General features: G+C 54.8%; 3 protein-coding genes across 3 annotated transcripts in view; 2 read left to right on the forward strand and 1 right to left on the reverse strand.

Moving 5' to 3' along the window:
- Positions 1-5,200, forward strand: part of Tcte1 (t-complex-associated-testis-expressed 1) — an 8,480-nt gene extending 3,280 nt beyond the window's left edge. Inside the window, exons 3-4 of the mRNA XM_055612584.1 lie at positions 3,644-4,093; positions 4,978-5,200. Of these exons, the coding sequence (XP_055468559.1) occupies positions 3,644-4,093; positions 4,978-5,187 (660 nt within the window). The 3' untranslated portion in view covers positions 5,188-5,200. The remainder of the gene's footprint in view (positions 1-3,643; positions 4,094-4,977) is intronic.
- A 1,181-nt stretch (positions 5,201-6,381) lies between these two features.
- Positions 6,382-13,332, reverse strand: Tmem151b (transmembrane protein 151B). Its single transcript, XM_055612572.1, has 3 exons — positions 13,066-13,332; positions 10,528-10,968; positions 6,382-9,788 (listed from the first exon to the last, which is right to left on the reverse strand). The coding sequence occupies exons 1-3, from the start codon at positions 13,180-13,182 to the stop codon at positions 8,655-8,657; spliced, it is 1,692 nt and encodes a 563-aa protein (XP_055468547.1). The 5' UTR covers positions 13,183-13,332; the 3' UTR covers positions 6,382-8,654.
- A 5,400-nt stretch (positions 13,333-18,732) lies between these two features.
- On the forward strand, positions 18,733-26,294 carry Nfkbie (NFKB inhibitor epsilon). Its single transcript, XM_055614864.1, has 6 exons — positions 18,733-19,355; positions 21,524-21,626; positions 22,226-22,448; positions 23,376-23,464; positions 23,638-23,877; positions 25,141-26,294. The coding sequence occupies exons 1-6, from the start codon at positions 18,982-18,984 to the stop codon at positions 25,204-25,206; spliced, it is 1,095 nt and encodes a 364-aa protein (XP_055470839.1). The 5' UTR covers positions 18,733-18,981; the 3' UTR covers positions 25,207-26,294.
- Positions 26,295-26,335: the final 41 nt, after the last annotated feature.

Below are 26,335 nucleotides of genomic sequence, written 5' to 3' on the forward strand. Positions count from 1 at the left end.
TGTGTGTGTGTGTGTGTGTGTGTGTGTGTGTGTGTGTGTGTGTGTGTGTGTGTCGGTCTTTAGAAACAGGGTTTCTCTATGCAGTGTTGGCTATCCTGGACTCACTTTGTAGACCAGGCTGTCCTTGAACTCACAGAGATCTGCTTGCCTCTGCCTCCCCAAGTGCTGGGATTTCAGGTTTGTGCCACCACCACCCGGCTCTCATCTCTCTTTTCACAGAGCCTAGTAGGGTGATGCTGCTTCCTCGCCGTGATGAACTGTGCCCTCAAAACTGTAAGCCAAGTAACCTCTTTCTTCCTTAACTTGCCTCTGTAAGGTATGTTGTCACAGCAACAAGACAAGAAGATACTGAAGCACATGTAACATGCGCAGTCTGGGGCTGGAAGTCTGAGCCTATTCTTAGCAGGCATGAGGCTGGGGATTCGATTTCCAGCACCAAAATATAAAAGCAAAACATTGGGAGAGGAGGCTCAGTTGCTAGAGTGTGTGCCTCACACACGCACAACCCTGGGTTGGATCGCCATCACCGTATGAACCGTATGAACACACCGTATGAGTGTGTGAGTGCGGTGTTACATCCGTATGAGCCGAGTGTGGTGTTACATGTCTGTTATACCAGCACTCTGGAGTTGGAGGCATGGGAAGCAGGGGATTGAAAGGTCAGGGCCACCCCCGACTTCATGGAGAGTTGGAGACCAGCCTGGAACTACAGGAAACCCTGTCCCAGAAAAAGAAAGAGGTGGCTAAGTGGTTAGGAGCACATACTGAGCTTGCAAATGACCCTAGTTCAGTTCCCAGCACCTATAAAAAGCACAACTGCCTGTAACTACAGCTCTGGGGGATCTGACCTCTTCTGGCTCACACACACACACACACACACACACACACACACACACACACACACGAAGGCACACCTGCCTAGCATACTTAAAAAAATTTTAAAAGAAAAAGAAAGCATGATGGAGGAAGAGAAAGGAGAGAGGCATAGTTGGCTCAGATCCTGGTGGCTGGAGGGACTCACAGACCACGGTGCCAGCATTTGCACTTACCCTCCACTAATGGCAGAAAAGCGGGAAGGGAAGGACATGTGCAGAGGAGAGCAAGCAAACCACTCTTGCATGAACTAACTTGGGTCCCAAGTGAGCCTCACCTCTCTCTTCCCAGCAACCTAGCTGCATTCCACCAGGCCCCACCTCTTAATGGTCCCACATCTCTTGGCATCACAAGCGGACCAACCTTTAGTACATGAATCTTTGTGTGTGTGGGAGGGGGTGTCTACCTCATTCAAAGTAAAGGGCCACTCAAGGGGATTGGACTGCACATGTTGAAAAAGCCACTGTGATTATGAAGGGAAATGGTCTGGACAGAAGCACGGTAGACATTGTAAGTCACCAAGGAGACCACTGCAAGCTCAGATAAAGTTGGGGGCTGGGAATGTACCTCGGTTGGCAGGATATTTGTCTAGGATGCATGTGACCTTGGGTCCAGCATCTCATAATGCAGGCGTGGTGGCCCTTACCTGTGATCCCAGCACTTGGGAGGTAGAGGCAGGAGGAGCAGAAGCTAAAGGGTTATCCTTGGCTACATATCAGACCAGCCTGGACTATGTTCTAGTGTTCTTTCTGTCGCTGTGACAAAACACTCTGACCAAAACAACTTAAGGGAGGAAAGGGATTTATTTCACTCACACTGCCAGGCCACAGCCCATCACTGAAGGAAGTCAAGGCAGGAACTTGAAGGCAGGCCTGCTTGCTAGTCCACATAGAATTGCCTCCAACCAAGGAACTCACCTCACCAGCATGACGTTACAGAGTAATGCTGCTTGCTAGCTGGCTCGTAGACAGCTTTTACTCAGCTAGATTTATTTATCTTTTTTGGGCTTATTTTTTATTATTATAAATCATAATTATGAGAGGGTGATGCTCATGAGTTCAGATGCCCACTGAGACTAATGGGTGGGGGGCATCAAATTCCCTGGAGCTGGAGTTAACCGCTGCTGTGAGCCACCTGATGTGGCCACTAGAAACTGAACTCCAGTTCTCTGCAGGAGTGGTGCTGGCTACAACCCGCTGAGCTGGCCCTCCAACCCTGAGCTCGCTTTCTCATATAGCCCAAGACCATCTGTCTTGTGGAGGGAATAGCCCTCCCACAGAGGGCTGGGCCCTCCCACATCAATTAACAATCAAGACAGTCCCACACAGACGTGCTCCCAGCCAATCTGATCTAGGTCCTCAAGAGAGCCTCTCTTCTCAGCTGTGTCCCTGTCCCCTTCCCTACACACACACACACACACACACACACACACACACACACAATGAGAGTAGTTGGATCCACATCCATATCTCCAAAAAAAAAAAAAAATGGATGAAGCAGAGTCTGGAGAGATGCACAGTCAGATCACCTGCCACTGTGATGTGAGGAGGATAGAGACAGGAAGGAAGAGGCAGAGGTGTCGAGGCTCCCTCTCCTGAGACCAGATGCTGTAGGAATCATTGGCAGGCAGGGAACAGAGAGGAGGAGGAGGATGGTTCTGGGGAGAAAGCACGAGTTCCAGCCTATGGTGGCCTTGAGCAGAGGTCAGCTCTACGCAAGCAGAGGGTCCGATGTGGGGAGGACCCTAACTTGAGCTTTGAGAACCGTGCCTTCTTAAGTGTGGCCATGCATTTGGATGGAGTCTTGGAAGGAAGACCCAAAAGGGAGGCAAAGAGAAGCCTGACGTGTGTTGCTTAAGGAAGCAGAGTTTGCCAAGAGAGGGGGGAGGGATCCAGGACATGGCACCGTGTCACAGATCCCAGAGAGGTGCGTGTTTCAAAGGGAAGGAGTGAGCCATAGGGTAGGATGGAGCTCAGGACTGGCTTAGTGGCCTCGGAGGCCCTCTGGGGGAGGGGTGCTTCCGTGGGTACCAGACTCAGAAGCTGGGCAGCTGTGGCTATGGAGAGAGTGGGAAGTGAGGGAAAAGGTGGCTGTGATCAGTTTTGTCAAGTGGGGAGTGGAGCTGGAACAGATGAGGACTTCTGGGTCTCTACAGAAGAAACTGCACGTATTTCAAGCTGCATCTGTCAGCAAGAATATCAGCAGTTATACGCAGGAGAGAGGTTCGTGGACAAGGGTCAGCTCTTACCAGGGCTGAGACCTGGAGTGGGGCAGTTGTCATGGGGTAGATAGCTGGGTAGGTCTGTGTTGGTATCAAGAAAACAGTGGAGGATCATATTTAGTGGCAAGGAAAAAAAAAAAAGAAAAAAAGAAAAGAAAAAAGAGGCCATCCATGGAAAAGGGACTCGCAGGAACCCTGAGAGAGTTTGCTGTCCAGAGAAATACAGTTGGATAGGCACGCCACGGGGGGAGGATCTGTGATACCAGCCAGGGACACAGCTGAATTTTTCCACTGTCTGATCCTTGGTCAAAAGAATTCAGAAAACAGAGACTGAGCTGGGCCTGGTGCTAGCCTTCCCCACCACCACGTGCCCTGCCATTTCTGCACCATTGGGTAGATCCACCTCCCACCTAAAAGCCAGGCAAGCGGCCATCACCAGGTGTCCAGCCTCCAGCCTCCTGGCTCTTCCTTCTCTACCAGCGCAGGGCAGTTGGGTAGTGCAGGCTATCCCAGGCTGGCAGGTGCCATAAAACTCCTACCCGCCCGCAGATCTTCAGGCTGACCCGAAGTAAGGTGGATGACGACAAGGCCCGCATCCTGATCCGCAGCCTGCTGGACCACCCAGCCCTTGAGGAGCTGGACATGTCTCACAACCTCATTGGAGACCGTGGAGCGCGGGCGGCAGCCAAGCTACTGAGCCACAGTCGCCTGAGGGTGCTCAACCTGGCCAACAATCAAGTACGGGCGCCCGGCGCACAGTCACTGGCTCACGCGCTGGCACACAACACCAGCCTTGTCTCCCTCAACCTCCGCCTCAACTGCATCGAGGACGAGGGCGGCCAGGCGATCGCCCACGTCCTGGAGACCAACAAGTGCCTCACCGTGCTGAACCTCGGCGGCAATGAGCTGTCCGAGCCCACAGCCACGCTACTCTCCCAGGTGCTCCCCATCAACAGCACGCTCATCAGCCTCAACCTATCCTGCAATCACATCGGGCTGGTGAGCCGCTGGGGAAGGTGGGCGGGGCGTGGCAGCGAACAACCCTAGGCCGATGGGGGAAAACTATTGGGAGCGGACAGCGCAGCATGCTGCCCGGAAAATGTGTTCTCCTCTCCTGTGTGCCCTCCACTGCCCGCTCTCTCCTCTCGTGTTCATGTGTTAGTGGTATATACGTGCATGTAGACCTGTGTTTGCATGTCTGTGGGTGTACCTGTATGAGCATGCGTTGCATGCGTGGGAAGACCCAAAGTTGATGTCGGGAATCGCTCTTCCATCGTATTCGCTGGAGCAGGGTCTCTCAGGAAGCCCAGAGCTCTCTGAAATGACTGGTCTTGCTAGCCAGAGATGTTCTTTCTCCCCCTGGAACTACAAGTGGGTCTCCGTACTCGAGGAATTCCAGGGTTCGCGCTAGTACACAGGTGCTTTCCCCCTGAGCTATCTCCCAGCTCCTTTTTCTTTTAATTCCTAAGCATAGTCTCTCTGTGTAGCTCTGGCTGTTCTAGAACTATGTGGACCAGGCTGACCTTGAACTCGGAGATCCACCTGCCTCCATCTGTCTCTTTGCTACTGGAATTGTATTTGTGCTTGTCTTTTCCTTCTTCCACCCCCTCCAAGCATTCCCTCACATCCTACTAGACTGACTATTCTCAGGTCCCCAGGACTGAAGAGAGGAAGGAATGGAACAACCAGGAACCCATGTTTTTCAAAACCCGTGGGTTGAGCCATCACCTTAGTCTTTGTCTTAACCACAATTTTTCAAGTAGAACAGAACTTGCCCATGTCCTGAATAGTGACCTTGCAAAGGTATCCCATTTGTATGGAAATATGTACATGTGATGTTGGGACGTGATATAAAATGACCCCTCTGCCTCACCCCTCCTCAGGACGGTGGAAAGCAGCTCCTGGAAGGCATGTCAGAAAACAAGACCATTCTGGAGTTTGACTTGCGTCTGTCAGATATATCCCAGGAGAGTGAGTACCTCATTGGCCAGCTTCTGCATGCCAACCGAGAGGCCGCCCGCCAGCGGACCCTGAATCCTGGCCACTTCATGTCACCCATCACTAACAACTGTCCGGAGACTTGTGTAGACTAAAATGGGGCACAGGGCTAGAACAGTGGCTTGACAGGCCAGTGTAGCAGCTACACCTTCATTTCACACCCTTGCTATGCCTGTCCCTGGTTCTGAGGAGGGGAGAAGGGACAATCTCCTTGGAATGACTGACCGGATTTGTATGCATGCAGATGCTGAGGTGGGGAAAAGGACCTAAGGATAAAGAGATGATGAGCTAGTTCTCACACCTGGAAGATGGCCATTCCTAAAACCAAACAAATAATCAGCTTCCAGGAGCAGGAAAGGCAAAGGACTCTAGAGACCATCCCTGCCCCCGTCTCCCTCTTGACTAACCCCACCCCTTTCCCTTTCTTGTAAGGAAATCCTTGAGCCCTGATCTCAATCTACACACACACACATACACACAGAGAGCAAAGCTATGCCTGTCTCTCTCTGCTCTTCCACCTTGCTTGAAGATGCTGCCTGCCCATCACACCCCTGGTGTGGGCCACTTCTACAGAACTCCCCATCACTAACCCTCAAGCTGGGAAAGGGTCACAAGTGACAGAAGGGCTCAGACACAGAGACCTCCTACCCACGGTAGGGAATAAGTGTTACTCTGAGGAAGGGAATCAGTGAGTCATCCACACTTTTATTATCCACCAGTGTGATTTGTACAATCTTTGCGCTTGGAATTCCATGACAAAAAGGCCACAGTGTGATGCACCCAATTTGACAGAGACCTGTCTTCTCCCGAGCCAGGCCCAGCCCACCCCACAAGCCCTTATCCTCAGGACGTACAGTCTTCCGGGTACCCTCCGTGAGTCCCTGTCACTCTGTGACTGCCCATCCTGGGACTACACCCACAGGAATCACAGCCTATGGGCCTACGAGAGGATCTGACTGATGAATTCAGGCCAAGACCCTCATCTCCAAACTCTCTTTGAGCTGAGAACCTCACAGCCCACCTATTCAGAGGACGGGTGACTGACTGCAGCTGCAATCCAGGAGGGCCCGCGCTCCAGGGACCCTGCAACAATGGGGTGCTGAGCTGAGCACCAGAGGGGGCTTGGGAGTGACTACGTGTGTGCCTGTCCGGGCAAACCGGAGTCCTCTGTGCCTGACACCCTCTGACAGTTCCAGAATGCAAACATGTAGGTGTGAGGGTGTGTGTGTGTCTGTGTGTGTGTAGCCACAGCTGCTAGCAGAGGTTCTAATTAGAGAAACAAGAACATTCAGTGTAAAGTTTAATTTTAGAGATTAATTAATTTTCTGGTTTTCATTTTCCCTGGCAATCAATAAAGCTACCAAGAAAAGAGACCAAAGAATTGCTTTCTCTCTTAAGTCTGTGCGTGTGTGGGAGGTGAGCTGTCTGTGCAAGATGACCTAGGCAGAAATGGTCAGGCAAAAAAAAACCAAAAAACAAAAAACAAAAAACAATAGCAAGGCTTCCCCTCCTCCTCTCCGGAGGCCAAGCTCTGTCACTGGACCCAGCATGAAGGAGAGTGAGCCAAGTCCTTCCCTCCTTGGAGAGGTGAGGTGGCCAGGCTGACCCTAAATGGGAACAAGATATTCCGGTGCCAGCTGGCCAAGAACTGGGGCCTCAGGCCACAGCTCCCCCACCACCTGTGCGTCAACAGATGTCTGCTCCGGGAAAAGTAGAGTGCTCCAACAACCAAGCCACCCACCCACAGACGAGGAGCCCACACTCAGTGTCCGGGAGGGTTCAGTGCTGGCAGGCCAGTGGCTACTGCCGCCCAGGAAACCTGGTGGGCAGCTGTGATGATCCCTTCTGCCCAAACCCATTCCCCTCTGACACCCCTTCCTCCTCACCCAACCATCTCCATATGGTTAGAAAGCTCACCCCCCCCCATTTGAGCCATAGATCATGGCACCCCCCACAATATGGGCTTCCCGTATCCCCCTGGGAAGAAGGGAAGGGGAGCCAGAGTTGTTGCATAAGTGGGGGCAACTTCCCCCGTTGATACAGCCAGGGGAGGCCAGGAAGATAGAGTTCTGACAGCGAAGGCAAAGCAAGAAGCAGAAGGAGGAAGACTGCCTGGATGGCAGCCCAATCCCTGGGTGCTAAGTCTGCTGGGAAAACTTCAGCCAGGGCAGCTTGGGAGAGCAAGGGGCCGGACACAGACATGCACAACGAAGCACAGTGGGGTGGGGGTGGGGGTAAGGGAGCGTGGGGAGAGGGAGAGCAGAGTCGGGTCAAAGCTTTGAAGGGACAGGACAGGGGTTGGTGTCCTGGGGCTGTGGCAGGACGCCCCTTTGAAGACCTAGATAAAAGGAAGTGAAGGGTCTGGCAAGAACCCAACTCCTGCCACTGGAATTAAGTATCTCCAGCTAGGGTTTGTTGATGGCTCCACCGAGCATGTGTGAGGGACGCACTACCTCAGCAAGACCTAAAGCTACAGCACGCCCCGCCACACCTTCAGAGCTGGCGAGCTGGCTTCGTTCTACCGACCACTGCTAACCCTGCTCCTCCTCCCGCCTGCCTCCTGAGTGAGTTCGCTTGACACCAAGGTGTGTCTCAAGCTCCGTCCCCTTGGTAACTCACCCCGGCCTGCTTTAACAGGGCCTCCGGGCTGGCACCTTGGCCTCCTTAACGGAAGCACCTACCCAGAACCCAGGGGAGGGAGCAGCTGATTGCTGGGAGGCTGAACGGGTCAGGCATGCCCTCCCCAGCTTCCCTTCCTCGCCCCGCACCCTGACAACAGCCCTTCAGAGCCAGGAAGCCCGAGGTGAGTGACGTCATTGCCGTGATGATAGGTCCCTCCAGGACCGGACCTCTGGGGCCCAGTGAGATAAACAACAGTGGTGGGAGTGGCAGCAAGGAACCGCCAAGCTTTCCCCGAGGCAGCGTCAGAACTTTTGCAAGGCGTGGAGGGGCATACTGGGCTGCCACCTGGCCCCACCCCAGACCCGGTGAACTCAGTAGCTGGCTGGAAGCCAGCCCTGCCGCTTGCTCTTCACCAAACCACCGCCCGCCCGCCCCCCTCCACGGGGGCCCAGGTGGAGCGAGGTTATAAACAAACAAACAAACAAAAAAGCGTCAAATGCCCTTCCTGTGGCCACGGTGACTCCCTTAGTGGAGAGGCCAAAAAAGAAAAAAAAAAAAAAAAAAAACAAAAAACTGGTCCCACATCATAGTTGCCTAGTAACAGTCAAGACTCGATGAAAGCCTGGGCGGGAAATCTCGAGTGTCCGTGGAAAAAGAGGTGTTCCGGTAGGAACGCGGTGGGGACCGGAAGAGAGCCACCTCGGCCCCGGTGGGTGGGATTCTCAGAGAGCTGCCAACCCCTCGTCCTCTGTCTGCGTACAGGGAAGCAGAGTCTTAGACCACCAGGGTCTTGCCTGGGCGTGCCCCTCGCCCCCTGCCTTCCCCCATCCCCCGCCCGTCCTCAGTCACCATCCTGCTTCCCCCTGCTACACACAGGGAGCACAACCCTTGGAGGGGCGGAGGCGGGAGAACGGCGCAGGCTCCCTCCAAGGGCGGGAGGTCACAGTGAGGTCTCCACGCAGGAGCCGTGGCGGTGCAGTGGCCGGTGGCTGTGGCCCAGGCACCCCTCCTGCCGATGGACGATGAGGACAGGGAAGTAGAGGGCGTCGTGGTAGGGGGGCGGGGGCCCGGCCTCCTCCTCGTCGTCGTCGTCCTCCTCGTCATCCCGCATGCTGGCCTGGCTGGACAGACGCGTCTGCTCGGTGGGGCAGCTCGCCTCGTTGACGCTCCCGCTCCGGCTGCGCCACAGGCAGCTACGCCGGGAGCCGTAGAGGCGGCCGAGGGAGAAACGGCTGCCCCCGCACCCTGCACCGGCTCCGGGCCCCTGGCCGGCCCGAGGGCTGGCGCAGATGCTCAGGGCGCTGCGGGAGAAGATGGACGAGCTGCTGACCGCCCGCTGGCAGTGCTCGCAGCTCCGCCGGTACGGGGCCACGCCCGCCGCGCCGGGGCCGCCCACCCCTCCGTAGCGACACGTGGGGGCGTAGCCCCCGCCCCCGGGCCCCCCGCAGCGGGCGCCCAGCCCCGCCAGGTCCATGAGCACCGCCTCCGAGTAGCTGGGGACCAGCTGCTGGTTGGAGCGGATGTGCCACTCGAGCTCCGTGCTGTCCACCGTGTTGACCCGCGGCAGGCGGTGCGTGAGCGGGGGCAGCAGCTCGTCGCTGGGGCTCAGGCCTCCGCCCGCGCTGCTGGCCGAGCCCGGCCCCTCCAGGCCGAAGAGCTTCTCCACGTGGTAGTGAGCGTAGGCCGTGCGGTACTCGGCCAGCACCCTGAGCGGCCACGACAGGGTGAGCAGCGCTGCGGCCCAGAAGGCCGACGAGCAGGCGTACCAGGGCGGCCGGGCCGGGTCGGGGAAGGCCACCATGAACTCTCGGAAGTCCACGTTCTTGAGGTGCATGCCCTCCCGTGCCTCCATGTAGTCGTCCAGGCCCTCGTTCTCGGCGAAGAAGCGTGCCCGCTGGCACAGGTACGCGTTCTCGGCCTCCACGCTGGCGAAGCTGAAGCACTTGGTGAAGCGCAGGCGCGTGGCCGGCGCTCCCTCCAGCCCCACCAGCGCCTTGGACACGTCCCGGACCCCGCAGCGCGCGTAGTCGAACTCGGCCTCGGCCACGTGGGTGTTGACGCGCTCGTGGTAGACCTGCAGTAGCGCAGGAGGAGGCTGGAGTCGCAAGGGGGAGCGGACCGTGGCCTTTGTCTACCCACCCCAATAAGGAGACACAAGTCCCCATACCTGGGGTCATCTCCATCATCATCGTCGTCCCCTCCCCCTCCCTCCCTCTCCCAACTCCAGTGGGTTTTTCACTGTGAACGGTGATTGCCCTGAAAACTCGGTATCACGAACACCCACAGCCTCTAAGAGTCTTGGGCTGAGGCCCAGGAACCTGGGTTTTAAGCCTAGCCCTGCCGAGTAGAAGCAAACTCAGGCAAGGCTGAGCCGAGGTCTCCTCAGCCGTGAGTACTCAGAATAACTGCTTCACTGAACATCTGCAACCGGGAAGCACTGAACAGACTCCACCCAGGAGCCAGCCAGCTTGAATTTTAGGCCCCATCTCCTCACTTACTGTTTGACCTTGGACAGGTTTTGTTGTTGTTGCTTTTCTTTTCAAAAAAACAAAAAACAAACACCAACGCACACAGGTTTGCTCCTTAAAATAAAACGGGGATATACCTACTTCATAGGTTTGCGGTAAGGCTGAAATGGTTTTAAACCTGCAAGGGCCTAGGCCTTGCTAGGCTCTGTTGGTGTTTGCTGTTATTACTGGGTGCCCGCGGGGGCTCGCTGCCATCTCCTGCTCCCTCACAAGCCAGGAGAGAGGCGGGCGGTCCAAGCCACCACCCTCATCTTGAACAGCCCGCGCGCACCTCCAGCCCCTCACCTGGGTGGTGGTGTAGGCGTCTCCGTTTCGGTACCGGGTGACCTGCCGAGTCCGTCGGACGTAGTGATAACTGATGGCCTTCCACCATATGCAGGGGGTAGCCTGCTGCATGCGGCCCACGCGCTCCCGGACGCTGCTCACGTCCACCCGGTGCTGCAGCTCGTGGCGGGCTTGGCAGTGCCAGCACTCCACCAGGTAGACCGCGTACAGCATGAGCAGGAAGGCCAGCGGGATGTAGACATAGCCGTTGGAGCAGGGGCTGTCATGGTACATGAGGCTGTTGCCCTGGTAGGCGCTGCTGAAGGTGAGGCGCGTCACTGTGGTGACGTGGCACCAAGCCACCGCCCCCAGGCAGCCGTACATGAGCAGCGAGAGCAGGAGGCACTTCCAGTGGGAGTCACGGCAGAGAGATTTGGTGAAAGAGGGCTGGATGGGACGTTGCTGCTCAGATGGGGGGGGGGGGCGGGGCGCCAAGATGAGGAGGAAGTGAGACAGAGTGGCAGGACCCAGCACAGGGAGGAGTACAGACATGGAGAGACAGTAGGCAGGCGCCAAGGTTGCAGACAGGGATGTAACGGGGAGAGAGATGGGAGCCAGGGACCAGAGATAAACACAGAGGTTCCGCGTGAGGACAGAAAAGGTGGCCAGAATGCCAATACAGAAAAGTGCAGAGAGAGATACCACACGAGGGCAGAGAGAGATCCGAAGGAGAGGCCCAGACAGACAGGATGGTATCCAGAAAGAGTCCAAAGACAGGAACAAAGATGGCGATGAGACAAGAGAAGGTGTGAATGGGGAGAAGGAATAGATAAATAGGCATTAGCGAAGGTAGGTCCCTAGCCCAAACCCTCTCCAAGTGTCCCAGGAAAGCAGGGAGGGACCCACTGACGTCATCTCCCCTCTTGACAGGCGGGCCCCTGAGTTCTTGCAGATATTTTTCAGCCCTGAGTTCTAGAGAAGCCATTCTCCTTTGGCTCGACCACCTCTGAACCCCCTCCCGGGCAATCTAACACTTGCTTTGGAGAAGGGTCTTAAGCCAGGCCAGTCCCGTTCCTCCCTATGTTCTTCTGTGAGTCTTCCTAAGGTTTACACCCGCTCCAGACAAACACTCATTCCTTCCCTCTGCTCTAGGGCAGGAAAGAGGGGTTTGGGCCCCTTAGCACAAGACAGTCCAAAAGTGCAGAGGCCTGTGGGTGAGGAGAAGATGGAAGTGTGAAAGGAAGCCCCCGGAAGCCCCGCCTTCTGTCACCAGTGTTTGCTACTCTCCCGGGGCCTGTCTGTTAAAAGCGCTTGGCACATTCTGAGTTGTTTACATGTCTGTCTGTCCACCAGATGGAGTACTCCTGAGGGCAGGGCCCGTGTCTCGTGTCTCGTTCTCTTTGCCTCCTGACACCCAGCAAGCACATAGTGAGGGTTGAGTTGGAGTGCTCAAATAGCCTGTCTTCTCACCTCTTCTACATTGTGGCATGCCCCTGCACGCGCGCGCACACACACACACACACACACACACACACACACGAATCCTCCTGCTGCAGTGCTGGCTGAGCCCTTTTAATTCTTCACGCCTGGCCTTGGGACCAGCCAGAGAGAAAAAGCGGCGGAAACCCAGTGCACGGCTGACAAGCGGCAGGCCCTAGACTTCCGTGCATAGGTAGGAGGAAACAACGCACAGCACGTGCCCGCAAGGAAGGGAGAGTACCTCGCCTTTCAGGAGCTGTGCCCTTGGAAGCTGGGGCGTAGGTGCACCTGTGTGCCAGCCTGGCTATATGCTTGTCCCAACCTGAGTACAACCGAGAGGGGCGCCTCGCAAGTCCATCCCCGCTCTCCTCCTGCCCCCGTGCAGTGTACACGGCCAGCGCAAGTGTGCGCCGGGGGCTCGGGCGGAGGGCTTTTCCGCACTTCTCTTAGTTTCTTTGTCTCCAGTTCTCGAAAGACTAAAGTAGGACCCTAACGAGGCACACGCTTAGAAAAGGACTCAACATTTCTTAAGCTTAGTGCCCTCTAGGGGGAGCAGCGGGCATTGAGAGAGAGAGGTGAACGGCAGCCCCCTTACACACACTCACACGCCCAGTGACCCCAGGGGGTATGGCCTCTGCACACCTCTGACCTTCCTCCCGACCCAGCTACGCTGACACCACCGCCTCTCCCAGGGCACTGTCCTTGCCTCCGAGCCCTTCCAGTCCTCCCTCCCGGCCTGCAAGGTGGGATGCCGCCCACCAGACTCACCCGGGGGCCGGCCTAGCCCCTGGGCTCGGCTCGGGGTCTGCGAGGCTCCGCCCCGGGCCCCACCCCCTGCCCGGGACCCCTCTGAGCCCCGCCCCCGACGCGGCCCCTTCCTCGCCACAGCGGACTGTGCGGGCAGCCAGGTCGGGGCAGTGGCGCTGGACTGCGGCTGCAGCGGCCGGCTCGGGGTGCGGGGCGCCGGCCGCTCTGCGGCGGAACCGGCGGGGACCGACCGCGCGAGGCGCGGGGGGTGGGGGTGCCAGGTCGAGGCCGTGCTGGGGGGGGCGCCGGGGGCCGGGGGCCGCCGACTCTCACCTCCTCTCGGGCGGGGCCCTCGTCCGCCGCTGCCATGGGCTCCTCCGGGACCCCGGAGCCGCCACCGCCGCCGCCGCCGCCGGCGCTCTCTCCCGCGGCCGAGCCAGGGGGGGACATGGCGTAGAGGGGGCGCGTCGAGCTCAGGACCTCCCGGGGGGCTGCCAGGGGCCGGGGGCATCCTGCGCTGGCCCTGAGGAAGGGGGCGCGAGGGGCGGGGCCCTCTCTGCTCCCCACCCCCCGCCGGGGGGAGGGGGCCTAGAAAGGGCACGTGAGGGAGGGCTGGAGATAGGGGGATGGGTGGGAGGGCGGGCTGGAGGGGCCGGGCGGGGGGGGCCGGGGCCGGGGGCGGGTGTCACCTTGAGGCCCTCGCGGCGCCGCTCCGCCTCCCGCCCGCTCCCGCCGCCGCCTTTTGTCTGAGCCGAGCTGAAGCCAGCGCGCCCCCCCCTCTTCCTCCCGTGCAGCAGAGCCCCGCCCCCGGCCCCCCAAACTCCGCCTTCGCCAAGCCTTCCTAATAACCACCACCACACCGCCAAAGGGAAGAAGCAACAGGGCTCCCCGCACCCTTTCTCTCTCTCAGCTCTGCTAACCGCATCTTCCTTCTGCCTGCCCATTCCGGGAAGAACGCAGCCTCAACTCCTCTCCAGCTGCCCTCCTAGAAGGACCCCGGGGCGGGGGAGGTGGGTAGCTGACCAGCATCCCACGCTTCCATCCCTGGTTCCCTCAAGTCCCTGAGGCTGAAGGCTGGGGAGAGGGAAATGAGTCTGGGAATCCTAGGAGAGACTCTTATTCCTAGTTTGCGTGGTAAAGGGTTAAGGCAAGAGCCAGACTCCAGAGGGAAGGAGTAGGGTGAAAGGGAAGACTCTGAAGCTAGATCCAAGAAAGGACTACTAGAGGGCAGAGAGACGAGCCTCTGGAAGGATCTCCTTCGCAAGAGCAGCCCAGAAAAGCAGTGAAGTGCATCCGGTTCCTAGCCTGGGGGTCAAGGACACCTGAGTTCTTAATTCTGGCTCTGCTATGATAAGTTGTGTGGCCTTAGACAAGTACCTTCTCTGAGTCCTTCTTTCCCCCCTCACCAGTGCAGTGAAAAAAGTTCATCAGCCTTTCAGGGTAGGGAGGCAAAGTCACAGACCACAGGCAAGCTGAGTGACTGCGGGCAGCCAAGTCCTTCGTGCCACCCGCCCGCTGCTCTCTCCCCTGCGTTGACTAGGACACACAAGAGACAGTCATTTTTGTTTTTCGTGAATGCATTCCCGGGTACACCCATAAATAGGCACCTACCGTGTGTCATGTGTAGAACTAAAATGCAATGTCCTGCCCTCAAAAAGCACAGTCTAGCTGGGGAGAAGACACGCAAACCAATCATTATAATAGAGTGAGGTAAAGGCCAGGCGCAGTCACTCTGTGTATATAGTCACATGCCGTCCTACTGTGTGACTAGGGTCTTTGACATACAATAAGCCGTAGGGATTCAAGGCGTATGGGGGCAAGTGAGTGTTCATGGAGTCCCCTGTCAGCACCCACAGTCACTCCTAGAATTCAAATCTCCCTCTGGAAAAAAAAAGTTCATGAAGGGAGGTGACACACGGCTGAGGCAGGAGGATCCCTACCAGAGGCCAGCCTGAGCTACGCAACAAAACACTGTCAAAAAGGGGGTAGGTGGGAGGTTGGGCTTCTAGCTCAGGGTAGGTCACTTGTCTAGCGTGTGTGAAGGGCTAGTTTCAGTGCCCAGTACTGGGAGTTCCTTTAGAGCAGGAAGTGACCTTCAGGCAGTTTTGATATCTGCTCTCTGGGACAGGAAGTAAGTCTACCCGGATGCCCAGATACTCCCTTGCCTCTCCTGGATGGGGAGGGCCACTCCCTCCGTCCCCACTTCTGCTTCTGCCTCAGTTTTTCTATTCCTCTCATCCCAAGTGAGTACAGCAAGCTCTCTGCCCCCCCCCCATAGCTTTGAAGTATCAGCCTCTTTCGGTCAAAAAGTCCATTCTTTCTCTGAACAGGGCATAGTTTCCAAAAGGGAACACTTCTTGTTCTCAGAGGAGTCTCTCGGTGGCTCATTCCAATGGCTCCCACCCACGGCTTTTGGGAAGCCTGCCTGGCAGTTTCAGCCCATCTCACCATGGTCAGCTCCCTGCATAGACAGCCGAGGTCCTACCACTGGCCTTTCCTAGCCTAGATGGATTCATCATGCTTTCCATTTGGCTATGATCTTTCCCTTGCTGCTTATCCACACTGTCTCTACCTCGGAATGTTTGGTCAACTTCTGAACTACCGAGAGACCCCCATTTTCCCTGGTCATAGACAATATCTTCCCCTGGAAGCTCCAGGAAAGGGGGGTTGAAAGGAGGGGGCAGTGGAAGGAGCTGACCGCCTGGTCACCATGGAAACTAGGCCTGTTTCTCTGAAGATAAGCCTAGTGCAGTGGGTGGAGGTGAGGAGTAGGGCCATCCGAAGGGAAGCAGAGGACACCGGCAGAGAGGTGGGTGCTGAGTGGCCCCACCTGGGAGATGGCTGTTGTTAAGAAGTCAGGACCTGACCACACTGCAGCTTGACTCAAAGGCCAATGGCCATGCTTTCAAATAAAACTGCCCTTGGGGGTCCTTCTCCCCACTCCAGGAGTGACAGAAAAGCTCTATCAGAGTACAGGCGCTTGGGCTGAGGTCGTGGGTGGCTCAAGGCTGACCTCATGTGGTCAATACAGGCGTTGCCACACACCTGTTAAGGCTCAGGACCAGACACCTGGTTGGGTTCAAGCAGGACCTCTTTGTGAATTAGGAAGGTCCCTTGCACTCTCCTGGGTCAGGTTCTCCCATCAATGAGATTTAGATCTTGGTAAGAGTTTTACTGAAGAAAATATAGGATTAGATCAAAGAAGCCAGTTCTGTATTTTTCTGACTATGGGTCCTTGGGCAAACCAGCTGACCTCTTGAAGTCTCAGGCAGTTTTTTTTCTTTTTACTGCTTATTCATTTGCTCTAGATTTTGAGAATGGGAGAGGTGCATACAGAAGAGGAGGTTGAAAACTTCTGAGGCCATATTGGCCCCAATGGAGCGTCGTTTCGTTTTGCTCAGGGTGTTTATTTTGGGGTTTAATGCCAAGGATCAGACTTAAGGTATTACATTTGCCAGGTAAGTGGTCTACCTCTGAGCCACATTCCTAATTGATGCCTCAATTCCTCAGCCTGCCTTAAACTCGGCACATCCTCTCGATTCTCCTCCAGTGGGGTGGAGAGCCTCTCTTCTCTTCTCACCTCTTTCCCTCACCATCTCCAGCTTAGCGTGGGCCACTTCTGTCCCTTTCTCCACTGAGTTAAGTAGTTGGCCCTACTGTGTGACAGTCTAGGTTGTAATTTCCAGAAACTTTAAAAGAGTTTATTTAGCAGTTATTAAAGGTGGTGCAGGCCTCAGGAGGCAGGCGGATCTGCCGAGTGAGTTCCAGGAGAGCCGGAGCTGCTCAGAGAAACCCTGTCTGGAAAAACCAAAATAAAGAAATGAGTATAAGAGACGCGGTTTTATTTTATTTTATTTTATTTTATTTTATTATTTTATTTGTGTGAGTGTTTTGCCTGTAGGTGTTCATACCTAGTGTCCATGGGGGCAGAAGAGGGGTTCATTTCAGGTGGCAGATGGTTGTTAGACTCCATGTGGGTGTGTGGAACTGAGCCTGGGTTGTTTCCAAGAGCCATAAGTGTGCTTAACTGCTGAAGCATCTCTCAGCCCCTGCCAGAAACTTTTAGAAGGCTGGGATGATTTTTTTTTTATGGTGATGGTGAAAATGATAGTGGCTGTTGGTTATTACTGTTGCTATGGTTATTGGTCTTTCTTTCAGATCAGAGATATATCAGTTATATAGAAGCAGTTCCGGGGCTGGAGAGATGGCTCAGAGGTTAAGAGTGCTGGTTGCTCTTCCAGAGGTACTGAGTTCAAATCCCAGCAACCATAACAGTGGATCACAACCATCTATGATGAGATCTGGTGCCCTCTTCTGGTGCTCAGGCATACATGCAGACAGAACACTGTATACATAACAAATAAATCTTAAAAAACAAACAGTTCCATATATGTGTGAAATGGTTAAATGAACAAAATAAGGTTCTGGTGGAAAGGGCAGAAGAGAATGGCTAAGTAGCTATCCTTGCTTCCTTCATGAATGCCGGGATACAGCAAAGCTGTTCCCTTGGTTGGTCTTGAAGGGTATTGCTAGACCAAGGAAAGATCAGCATTAAGGCTCCGGCTCAGGGTTTACCTGTGGGCAGTGTTCTCTCCAACCCTAGCTATGCTGAGGAAAAGCAGGACTGCAGAGAAAACTGTTTCAGGGCTGGGGCTAGGGTGGAGACTTCGACAGTGGCAGGAGCCTCCCCACCCTGGCCCCACCATAAGGAACTAGACCTCTCTGACTACTGGGGGGGGGGTAGCCTGATACTGTACCCACCAAAGGCCAGGGCACCACCCTGTGAAGAAGAAGCCCCATGACCACCATTGTTAGATAAGTCTGCCCCAGAAAACCCACTTCCCCAAATCACATCCTCCTGCCAAATCCGTGATCTGGGGAAGTGACACAGGAGACAGTCTATGAAGATGCTCCAGGGAGGGGCTGGAAAGATGGCTCAGCAGTTAAGAGCACTGGCTGCTCTTCCTTCGGTCCTGAGTTCAAATTCCAAGCGACCCCATGGTGGCTCACAACCATCTATAATGAGATTTGTTGCCCTCTTTTGTCACGAGGGCGTACATGCAGATAGAGAACTCACATTCATAAATCTTTAAAAAGAAAAAAGTAAAGTCTCCAGGGAAAAGCTTCTCCCCTAAAGATAATGAGGTGCACTCCCTTCTTACCCAGACCCCTGGGCACTGGTAGGGAAAGATGAAATTGAGAAAAATAGGCAGAGGGTAGCAAGCAAAGCCTCCCTCTGTGCTAGCTGGTCTGTCGGCTTGACACAAGCGAGAGTTATGTGAAAGGAGGGAACCGCAGTTAAAATGCCTCCATAAGATGCAGCTGTAAGGCATTTTCTTATTTAGGGATTGATGGGGAGGGCGCACCCCGTCCCAGCCCATGGTGAGCGATGCCATTCCTGGGAAGAAAGCAGGCTGAGGAAGCCATGAGAAGCAAGCCAGTAAGCAGCACCCCTCTACGGCCTCTGCATCAGCTCTGTCTCCAGGATCCTGCCCTGTTTGAGTTCCTGCCCTGATTTCCTTCCGTGATGAACAGCAATGTGGAAGTGTAAGCCAAATAAGTCATTTTTGCTTCCTAACCTGCTTTCTGGTCATGGTGTTTCATCGCAGCAAACAGAAAGCCAAACTAAGAGACCATCCCACCAACCTACACAATCTCCCTACAAAGCGGCCAGTCTATGCAGAAAACCAAGAAATACACTTTTTAAATAATTGAACAAATAAATGATTGAAGACACAGAACTAAAAGAAGGAACGAACGAATGCATGAAACTAGTGAATGAAATGATGAGGAAGAAGAAGGGTGAGTAAATGAATGACTGAATGAATGGGCGAAACCATGCCCGCAGAAGTCAAGTCAGGAACGGTAACCAGACACTCCCAGCCGACGCAGGCTACAGTCAGGGGGATTCCGGAGGGGCGGGGCTCTACCCGGAAGCGCCTTCGGGGGGCGGGGCTATGGGCGTGGTTGTGGCTGGTGGCCACTTCTTGGGCCCGGGGGCGGGGCGAGTAAGAAGACTGGACGAGGGGACCGTTCAGCTGCCCAAAGCACTCGCTACGGTGGACCTGGCCGGCGCCCTGGACCTCTCGCGCTTCCCGTCCGCTCCCCGCGCCTGCACAGCCAGGTAATGAGGCCGCTCGGAGAGGGACTCTGGTTCTGCTAGGCGGACCCACAAACCCGGAAAAGCGCGCGGCACATCTCAGAGTTAGATCCCTCCGGACACCGGACCCCCGGGCTGGCGCGGCCGGCATGTCGGATGCGCGGAAGGGGCCGGACGAGGTGGACGACAGCCAGTGCGACTCCGGCATAGAGTCGCTGCGCTCTCTGCGCTCCTTGCCCGAGCCTACCGCGGCCCCAGTGTCCGGATCATCGCACAGCAGCTGCCCACAGCCTTGGAGCCATCCTCCGGAGACGAACAAGGAACCAGGGGAGAAGGAAGATGAGGATGGAGAGCGGGCTGACTCCACCTATGCCTCTTCCTCTCTCACCGAGTCCTTGCCCTTGCTGGAGAGACCCGAATCCGAGGAGCCAAGCCCGGCCTCAGGCTCACCGCTGCCGGCCGCGGGAGTGCTGAGCCCTCAGCAACTCGAAGCGCTCACCTACATCTCTGAGGATGGAGACACGTGAGTAAACTGGCTAGACAGGATGTTTCCAGAGCCTCCCCAGACGCTGCAACTGGCTGAGCACCCACCACCACCATCATCACCTGAGAGGATAGATCCTCAAAGCACCCGCCCTGGAAGAGCCAGCCCCCTTCTCCAAACTCCACACTTAACATGCAGCCTACTTTTAAGCTATAGCCAGGTTCAAACCGAAACACCAAACATCGTCACCCTCTTTTTTGAAGTGGACAGAGCTAGCAGGGCCCTGGCAACCTGGAACACCAGCCAGAATTTTGAAAACCTACCACTGACCCACCCCTGGGAAGAGAAATTTCCCCCAACCAGTACGCTTTTTGTTTTTCTTGTTGGGGGAAGGGGTGTCCCTGTTTGCTCAATATTCGGGATCCCAGTGTCTGACTTCAGAACGCTGTAACCAAAGGAACAAAAGACAACACCAGGTTTCAGGTTGCCTTTTGAGGCCAGGAAGCTTAAGTTAAGGGTGCTGCCAGGGTGCCTCTTTGGAATTGGTTCCAAAAGAAGGGTGACTGGACTGAGAATTCTTGCCCCAGCAAACAGGATAGGCAGCTGGCTGCCCCAGCTTACTTCCTCCTCTGCTGAGAAAAGGGAAGTGATGGCTTGGTGTCAGCCTCCCCAACACCCTGCACCTCCTGAGCTCCCCAAATCTTCCTTGATATCCTGTCTTGTCTCTTGATTTTCCCTTTCCTCCCCTAGGCCCAGTTGGAGTCCGGTGCAGCCGGACTGAGAGGCTCTCAAGTGTGTAGGAGGAGTAGCCAATAGGAGACTTGGCCTTAGGTAGAAGAACGTGTTAGCAGAGGGGGTGACTGGGCTTTTGGGATGATAGACAGAATAGGGGTGGCTGGAGTCCCAGATGAGAGATGCCGGGATGACCTGCTTGTTGGAGATGTGGGGGTCTGGGGTAGGTCCTGGCAAAGATAGTTTCCATCCTGTGAGTGGGAGAGAGGGTGTAAGTAAGCCTTTTGTACTTTGTGCCAGGATCATAAAACCTTAACCCAGAACCTCAGAGTTTGGGGGAGCTCCAAGCACAATTTCTCCTGCTGCCCTCCATTGCTAGCCTCTGAGCTCCAGCCTTGACCAGCTCTGGTTAGGTGGTGTCTGTGTGTGTGTATGTGAAAGCATCAGGACCCCCTCCCCGCCCCCAGCAGAGCTCTTTCCTCCTCTGGAGGTGACTGGACTGTGGGAAGTGTGGAAGTGGGAAACGGAAATGGGAGGAGGGGAGACTGAGGGAGAGGGAGGTGGCTGCAGGAATGTGACCCAGAGAGCAGGCCCTGGCTGAGGGGATTTCCAAAGTAGTTCCTCCCTCTCTCCGTCACTCTCTTCTGGCCTCCTTTACTGCCTGCCTACAGCAAAAGTTTGCCCCTCCTGCCTGAATCCCCCTCCCTAGCCCAGAGGAGCCTTTAGCCAAGTTGCCCCAAAGCAGCTGTCCAGGTCTAGACCATCTTGCCCTGGCTTTCGTTTTCCCCACCTGAAGTGGGGAAACCCCAGGACTGGAACTTCCCATCCCAACTGCCCCAGTTAGCCCTGAGTTACAACCCTTGTCACCCCCTCCCCACCAAACACATTTTCTGCACCGCACCAAACACTCCTTGGAGGTGCACCTAGGAGGGGGTTTCTGACCAGGCCCAGCCTGGCCTGTGCAGGCCGAGGAATGGCCCTCTTGACTCATGGGAGCAGTTCGAGATGCCTTGCCCTCTTCCCTCCCTTGGAATGTGTGACATTGAGTTGCTGGGGGAACCCCACGTCTGCCTCGTCCTGTCCTCCCTGTTGTGGGGAGGTGGGTAGCTCAGCTCTGGAAACCCCCTTTGTGTTCCTCCAGCAGCTTTCAGTTTAGCTTTTAGCTGCAGCTGACCTGGCAAGGCCCTGGGGGCAGAAGGGAGCTGGGTGTGGGCAAGTTGGACAGGAAGGTCCTTGTGCTGTCAGTAGTCTGCCCACATGCCCACCCAGCCAAGGCCCTCCACAGGTCCAGTCATCCGAGCCTGGGGCTCCCACCTCCAGAATCCTGGCTTCCTGTGCCAACCCCTCACTTCCTGGCCCAGACTCTCACTTCCTGCACCTGCTTGGTTTTGGGTAGTTAGTTAGAGGTTGCTGCATGCATTCTAATGCCAAGACCCCAGCTTATAGTCTCTGACCCTAGCCCTTTCCTGTTCTAGGCTGCTCCACCTGGCAGTAATTCATGAAGCCCCATCGGTGCTGTTCTGTTGCTTGGCTTTCCTGCCCCAAGAAGTTCTGGACATACAGAACAACCTTTATCAGGTGAGTAGAGAGAGAAGCCTATGCCCAGATACCTGTCCTCAGCTGCCAAACCAGAGGCCATAGGAAGCCATCTGCCAGACACAGTGCCAGAAGCTGCAACACAAAGATGAGTAAGATGCAGCCTGTGCCCACGAGGTACCCATAGGCTCATCGCCAGCATGATAACAACAATTGTATTGATGTTCATAGCAGCTTCAGTGGGGTCTGGTGTCTTTGTGAGACAGGCTGACTATAAGAGATGACATCTTCATTACGCCTTAAAGGAGGGAATTGTCAAGGAGGCAGCCCTGGATCCTCTGTCATCCCTCCCCTCACCCAGCCCCTGAGGTCAGCCCTTGAGGATAATACGGATCTCTCCAGAGGAGAAGAACTAGGAGCAGGGCACTGTTTCTCTCACCCCACTTCCAGAATTGGGGTCACAAGCATTTGGGGAGGGGCTCGGGAGTAATTTCACAGAAGACCCAACTGTGGCCTTTATAGCTACTTTCAGAGAGGCTGCAAGAAGTTAGAGATGGTTGTAACCCCCTCCCCAAACATGTTCTCAGAGGGAGGAGCCTGCTGCAGTGGTCCTGTGACCCTGTGACCCTCTGTGCCTACAGACAGCACTCCATCTAGCTGTTCATCTGGACCAGCCAGATATAGTTCGGGCACTCGTGCTGAAAGGAGCCAGCCGGATACTACAAGACCAGCATGGTGACACAGCCCTGCATGTAGCCTGTCAGCGCCAGAATCTGGCCTGTGCATGCTGCCTGCTGGAGGAGCAGCCAGAGCCAGGCAGAGAGCCAGCCCATCCCCTGGACCTCCAAATGAAGAACTGGCAAGGTACAAGTGGCCCCCAGGGCCTAAGGGGTAAATAAGAGGTAAAGACAGGGCCCCGAGTGCCAGGGAAGGGAGATCCCTACCCTGCCTGTTGTTATTCCTCCAGTCTGAGCACAGAAGCGTTCAATACATCCTTACTAAATGATGTTTCAGAATTTACCCAGTGCCTGCAGTGTGATGAGCAGAAATCTAAATCTTGCCCTAAGGATATTTAATTTAGCAGCAATTAGGTAGACAAATGAACTCACTTTCTATGTGCCACACATCATCCTGGGAGCAGAACCAAGGAAGAGTGAGGCAGACAGTAAATACACAATGCGAATTCTATGTGTTTAAAGGAGGTGAGTGTGGTGGTAGAGTAGCAGAAGGGCTTGGGAGCTGATTTTTTTTGTAGGGCGGTCAGGGAAGTCCTCAGAATCAGGAACCTTTGAACAGAGACTTGAAAGAAACAAAAGGTGCAAGTCTGAATCTGAATCTCTATTACAAGCAGGGTAAGAGAAAGGAAGGTGGTTCTAGACTGGAAGGGAGAGAGCCAAATAAAGTGAAATAAAAGTCGTGGGGTGTACAGGAAGAATTGACCTCAGGATAGAGATAGGAGCCATGAGGCTCCCCAGACAGCTCTGAGAAGACTCACCTCAGCTTAGCAGGGGGTAGGTGTGTGCATTGGAAGAATGTGTGCGTCCGTTTGGGGCTGCCACTCAGCAGCCTGATCCTTGAAGCATGAAAGTTTCAATAACATGACTGAAAAAATGGAAACTTTGAGTTCCTTTCCTCTCAGACTTCTGAGGGGGTTTTTGGGAGGTTGTATTTTAACAGTCCTGTGACTAGAGGCCTTGAGTAGGCAGAGTCCCTCGAGGCTAAAGGGCAGGAGTGCCTAAAGAAAAGGATCCGCAGCCACCAAACAGAAGTCCCCACCCTCCTCCACCCCAGGTCTGGCCTGTCTCCACATCGCCACATTGCAGAGGAACCAACCACTCATACAACTGCTGCTTCAGAACGGAGCTGACATTGATGCACAGGTGAGGCCGCCAATCAGGGTGCCACCCGGTCCCCCACCTGCCACCGTGTGACCCAGCTGCCAGTCCCCCCCCTGCCAGTGTCACACATATTGACGCCCCCTCTCCAGAGCACAGGCTGGGTAGAAACTGCCTCTCGACATACAGAGCTGACAGACATCCCTGTTCCTCTCCAGGAGGGCACCAGCGGGAAGACTGCACTGCACCTGGCTGTGGAAACCCAGGAGCGAAGCCTGGTGCAGTTCCTGCTCCAGGCTGGTGCCCGGGTAGATGCCCGAATGCTCAACGGGTGCACACCTTTACACCTGGCAGCTGGCCGGGGCCTCAACAGCATCTCATCCACTCTGTGTGAAGCTGGTGCCGACTGCCTGCTGCTGAACGTAGAAGACGAGACGCCCCAGGACCTGGCCGAGGATGTAAGCAACATATGCTCTGCCTGGCAGAACCTCCCACCCGTAACAGACAGTGCTGGGGTGAGGTTACAGGTGTAACTCAGTTGACAGGGCGCTTGCCTAGCATGTGAGAGGCCCTCGGCTCACCACCCGGCACTCCATAAAACGGCACATACTGTTTTTTAAGCATTTGGGATTTGGACACAGGAGAACCAAAAACTGAAGGTCTTTATCTGTATAGCAAGTTCAAGGGCAGCCTAAGCTTCGTGAGTCTCTGCCTCAACCCCTCGACCCTGGTCAACTGCTGGGGCAAAACAGGACTACTTCTTACTCACTGTGACATCTTTGGCTGTCTTTGGCCCCCCAGCGAGTTTCTTACGCTGGTCAGACCCAAGGAATCCAAACATAGACTCCGACAGCAGTGAATCAGATGGAAGGCAATGCCGTGGTGAGGCTGGTGAGAGCCCCAAAGAGCCACACCTCAGCACATAGCTGCAAATGTCTGCAGCATACAAGAAGATACCCGGTATTTTCAGGTCTTAGGCTTTTTATAAAAAACAAAACTCACATTTTCTATACATTAAAATATATATATATTCAGGCTGGAGAGATGGCTCAGAGGTTAAGAGCACTGGCTGTTCTTCCAAAGGTCCTGAGTTCAATTCCCAGCAACCACGTGGTGGCTCACAACCATCTATAATGAGATCTGGTGCCCTCTTCTGGTGTGTAGACATACATGCAGGCAGAATACTGTGTGAATAAGAAATAAATCTTTTTAAAAAAAAATTTAGCCAGGTGTGCTGGAACATGTGTTTAATCCCAGCATGCCTTTAATCCCAGCACTTGGGAGGAAAAGGCAGGCTGATCTCTATGAGTTTGAGGCCAGCCTCCTCTGCATAGTGAGTTCCAGGACAGCAAGAACTACACAGTGAGACCCTGTCTCAAAAAAAAAAATTTTTTTTTAAAAACATTTAATGCTAACTCTTCCACACCCCTACCAACAGGAACAACAACAAAAAAAAAAAAAAAGGGGGGGGGGTGGCAATGGACTAGATCAGCTGTAAGGTCACTGCTAGCTCAGATATTCTGCAGGGGGTTTATTTCAGATGTTGCCTAAAGCATTGGGTCTCTGCCATGCCCAGGTCACTCGCTATCTGGGGTGTTAGTGTGACTGAGCTCCCCTTAGGTCTTCAGCTCTGATGGGAAGGGGGCTGCCTAGCGGCTTCCCGGCTCGCTACTGCCATCTCTCATGACATTAACTCTGCTTCCCTCCATTCTCTTTCTCAGCTCCTTTCTTATTTGCCCTTCGATGACCTGAAAATCTCTGGAAAGCCACTGCTGTGTACCGACTGAAGCCAGGGCGGGCCCCCACCTCTTCCCACCTGGGAGCTGGGGCCACAGCTGCTGCGGTTGGCACCCACACAATGTGCCCCTCTGCCAAAGCAGGGCCTGGGGACCGTGTGGTCCTACAGTGAGATGAAGGGCTGCAAACAAACGAGGAAGAGTCGGTCTGGAAGGAAGAGCTTCCTAGGCAGACTGGATAGAGATGCCTGAAAGAACCTCAAAACCCCGGGTGTCTTGAAGGGAGCCTCCTTGCTTCTGTTGAAGACAGCATGGGCTGAATTTGCCAACCACCAGGAAAACAGGGATGAGCAAGCCAGACCCTGAGGGCTCTTCCCTAAACCACCTGTGTGAGTGTGCTTGGCACTGGGGGTAGAGCCCAGAGCCTCCCCAGTGGTAGGCAAGCTCACTGTCCTGCAGCTCTAGCCACAGCTCTCCTTTCCCTTTTTCTTTTGTGGTGACTGATTTGCCTGAGATGGCCTGGGACCCACTCCATAGTTCAGCCAGTCTCTGAACTTGGATCCTTCTGTCTCAGCCTCCTGAGTAGCTGGGATGATATATCTGGCGGCAGTGGGCCTGGAAAAACACACTCATCTAAAGACTTCATATGTAAGGCTCCAAACTGAGCCTTTGGAAAGGGAGAATTCTATAATATGACACTAAAATGGAAGAGAGAAAAAAAAAAAAAAGTAGTTTTCCTTCTACAGTTGTTAGTACAGGCAGGCCTGAACTGTGACCCAAAGGTAAAGGCAGAGAGAAAAAACTGGCCCCTGAGTACAGGGAGTAGGGCATTGCTGGGAGGGTAGGAGGACTGAGAATTCTCAGGCCAGTTTCCTGCCAGCACAGACCCATCACCTTCCAGTGGAAATGCCCAGGGATGGAGAGTGAGAAAGAGGAATATGGAAACCTGTGTCCCTGGAGAAGCTTGTGGACATTGAACCCAAGAGAGCTGCAATTCTATTTCTTTCCCTGTTAGATTCCACACAATGAGGGCCCTGCTAGGTCAGGCCCATGACTGGCATGAAGACCAGGAAAAAATAACAACGCTTAGCGCTAAGTAAACGCATTCTGTGAGTGAGACAGATATTAAAATAATACACAACCAAATACGAGGTTATGTTGCAATGGGTGCGGGAAGAAA

This window comes from Psammomys obesus, unplaced genomic scaffold (assembly GCF_907164565.1).
Source record: "Psammomys obesus unplaced genomic scaffold, mPsaObe1.curated_primary_1811, whole genome shotgun sequence".
NCBI classification, from domain to species: domain Eukaryota; kingdom Metazoa; phylum Chordata; class Mammalia; order Rodentia; family Muridae; genus Psammomys; species Psammomys obesus.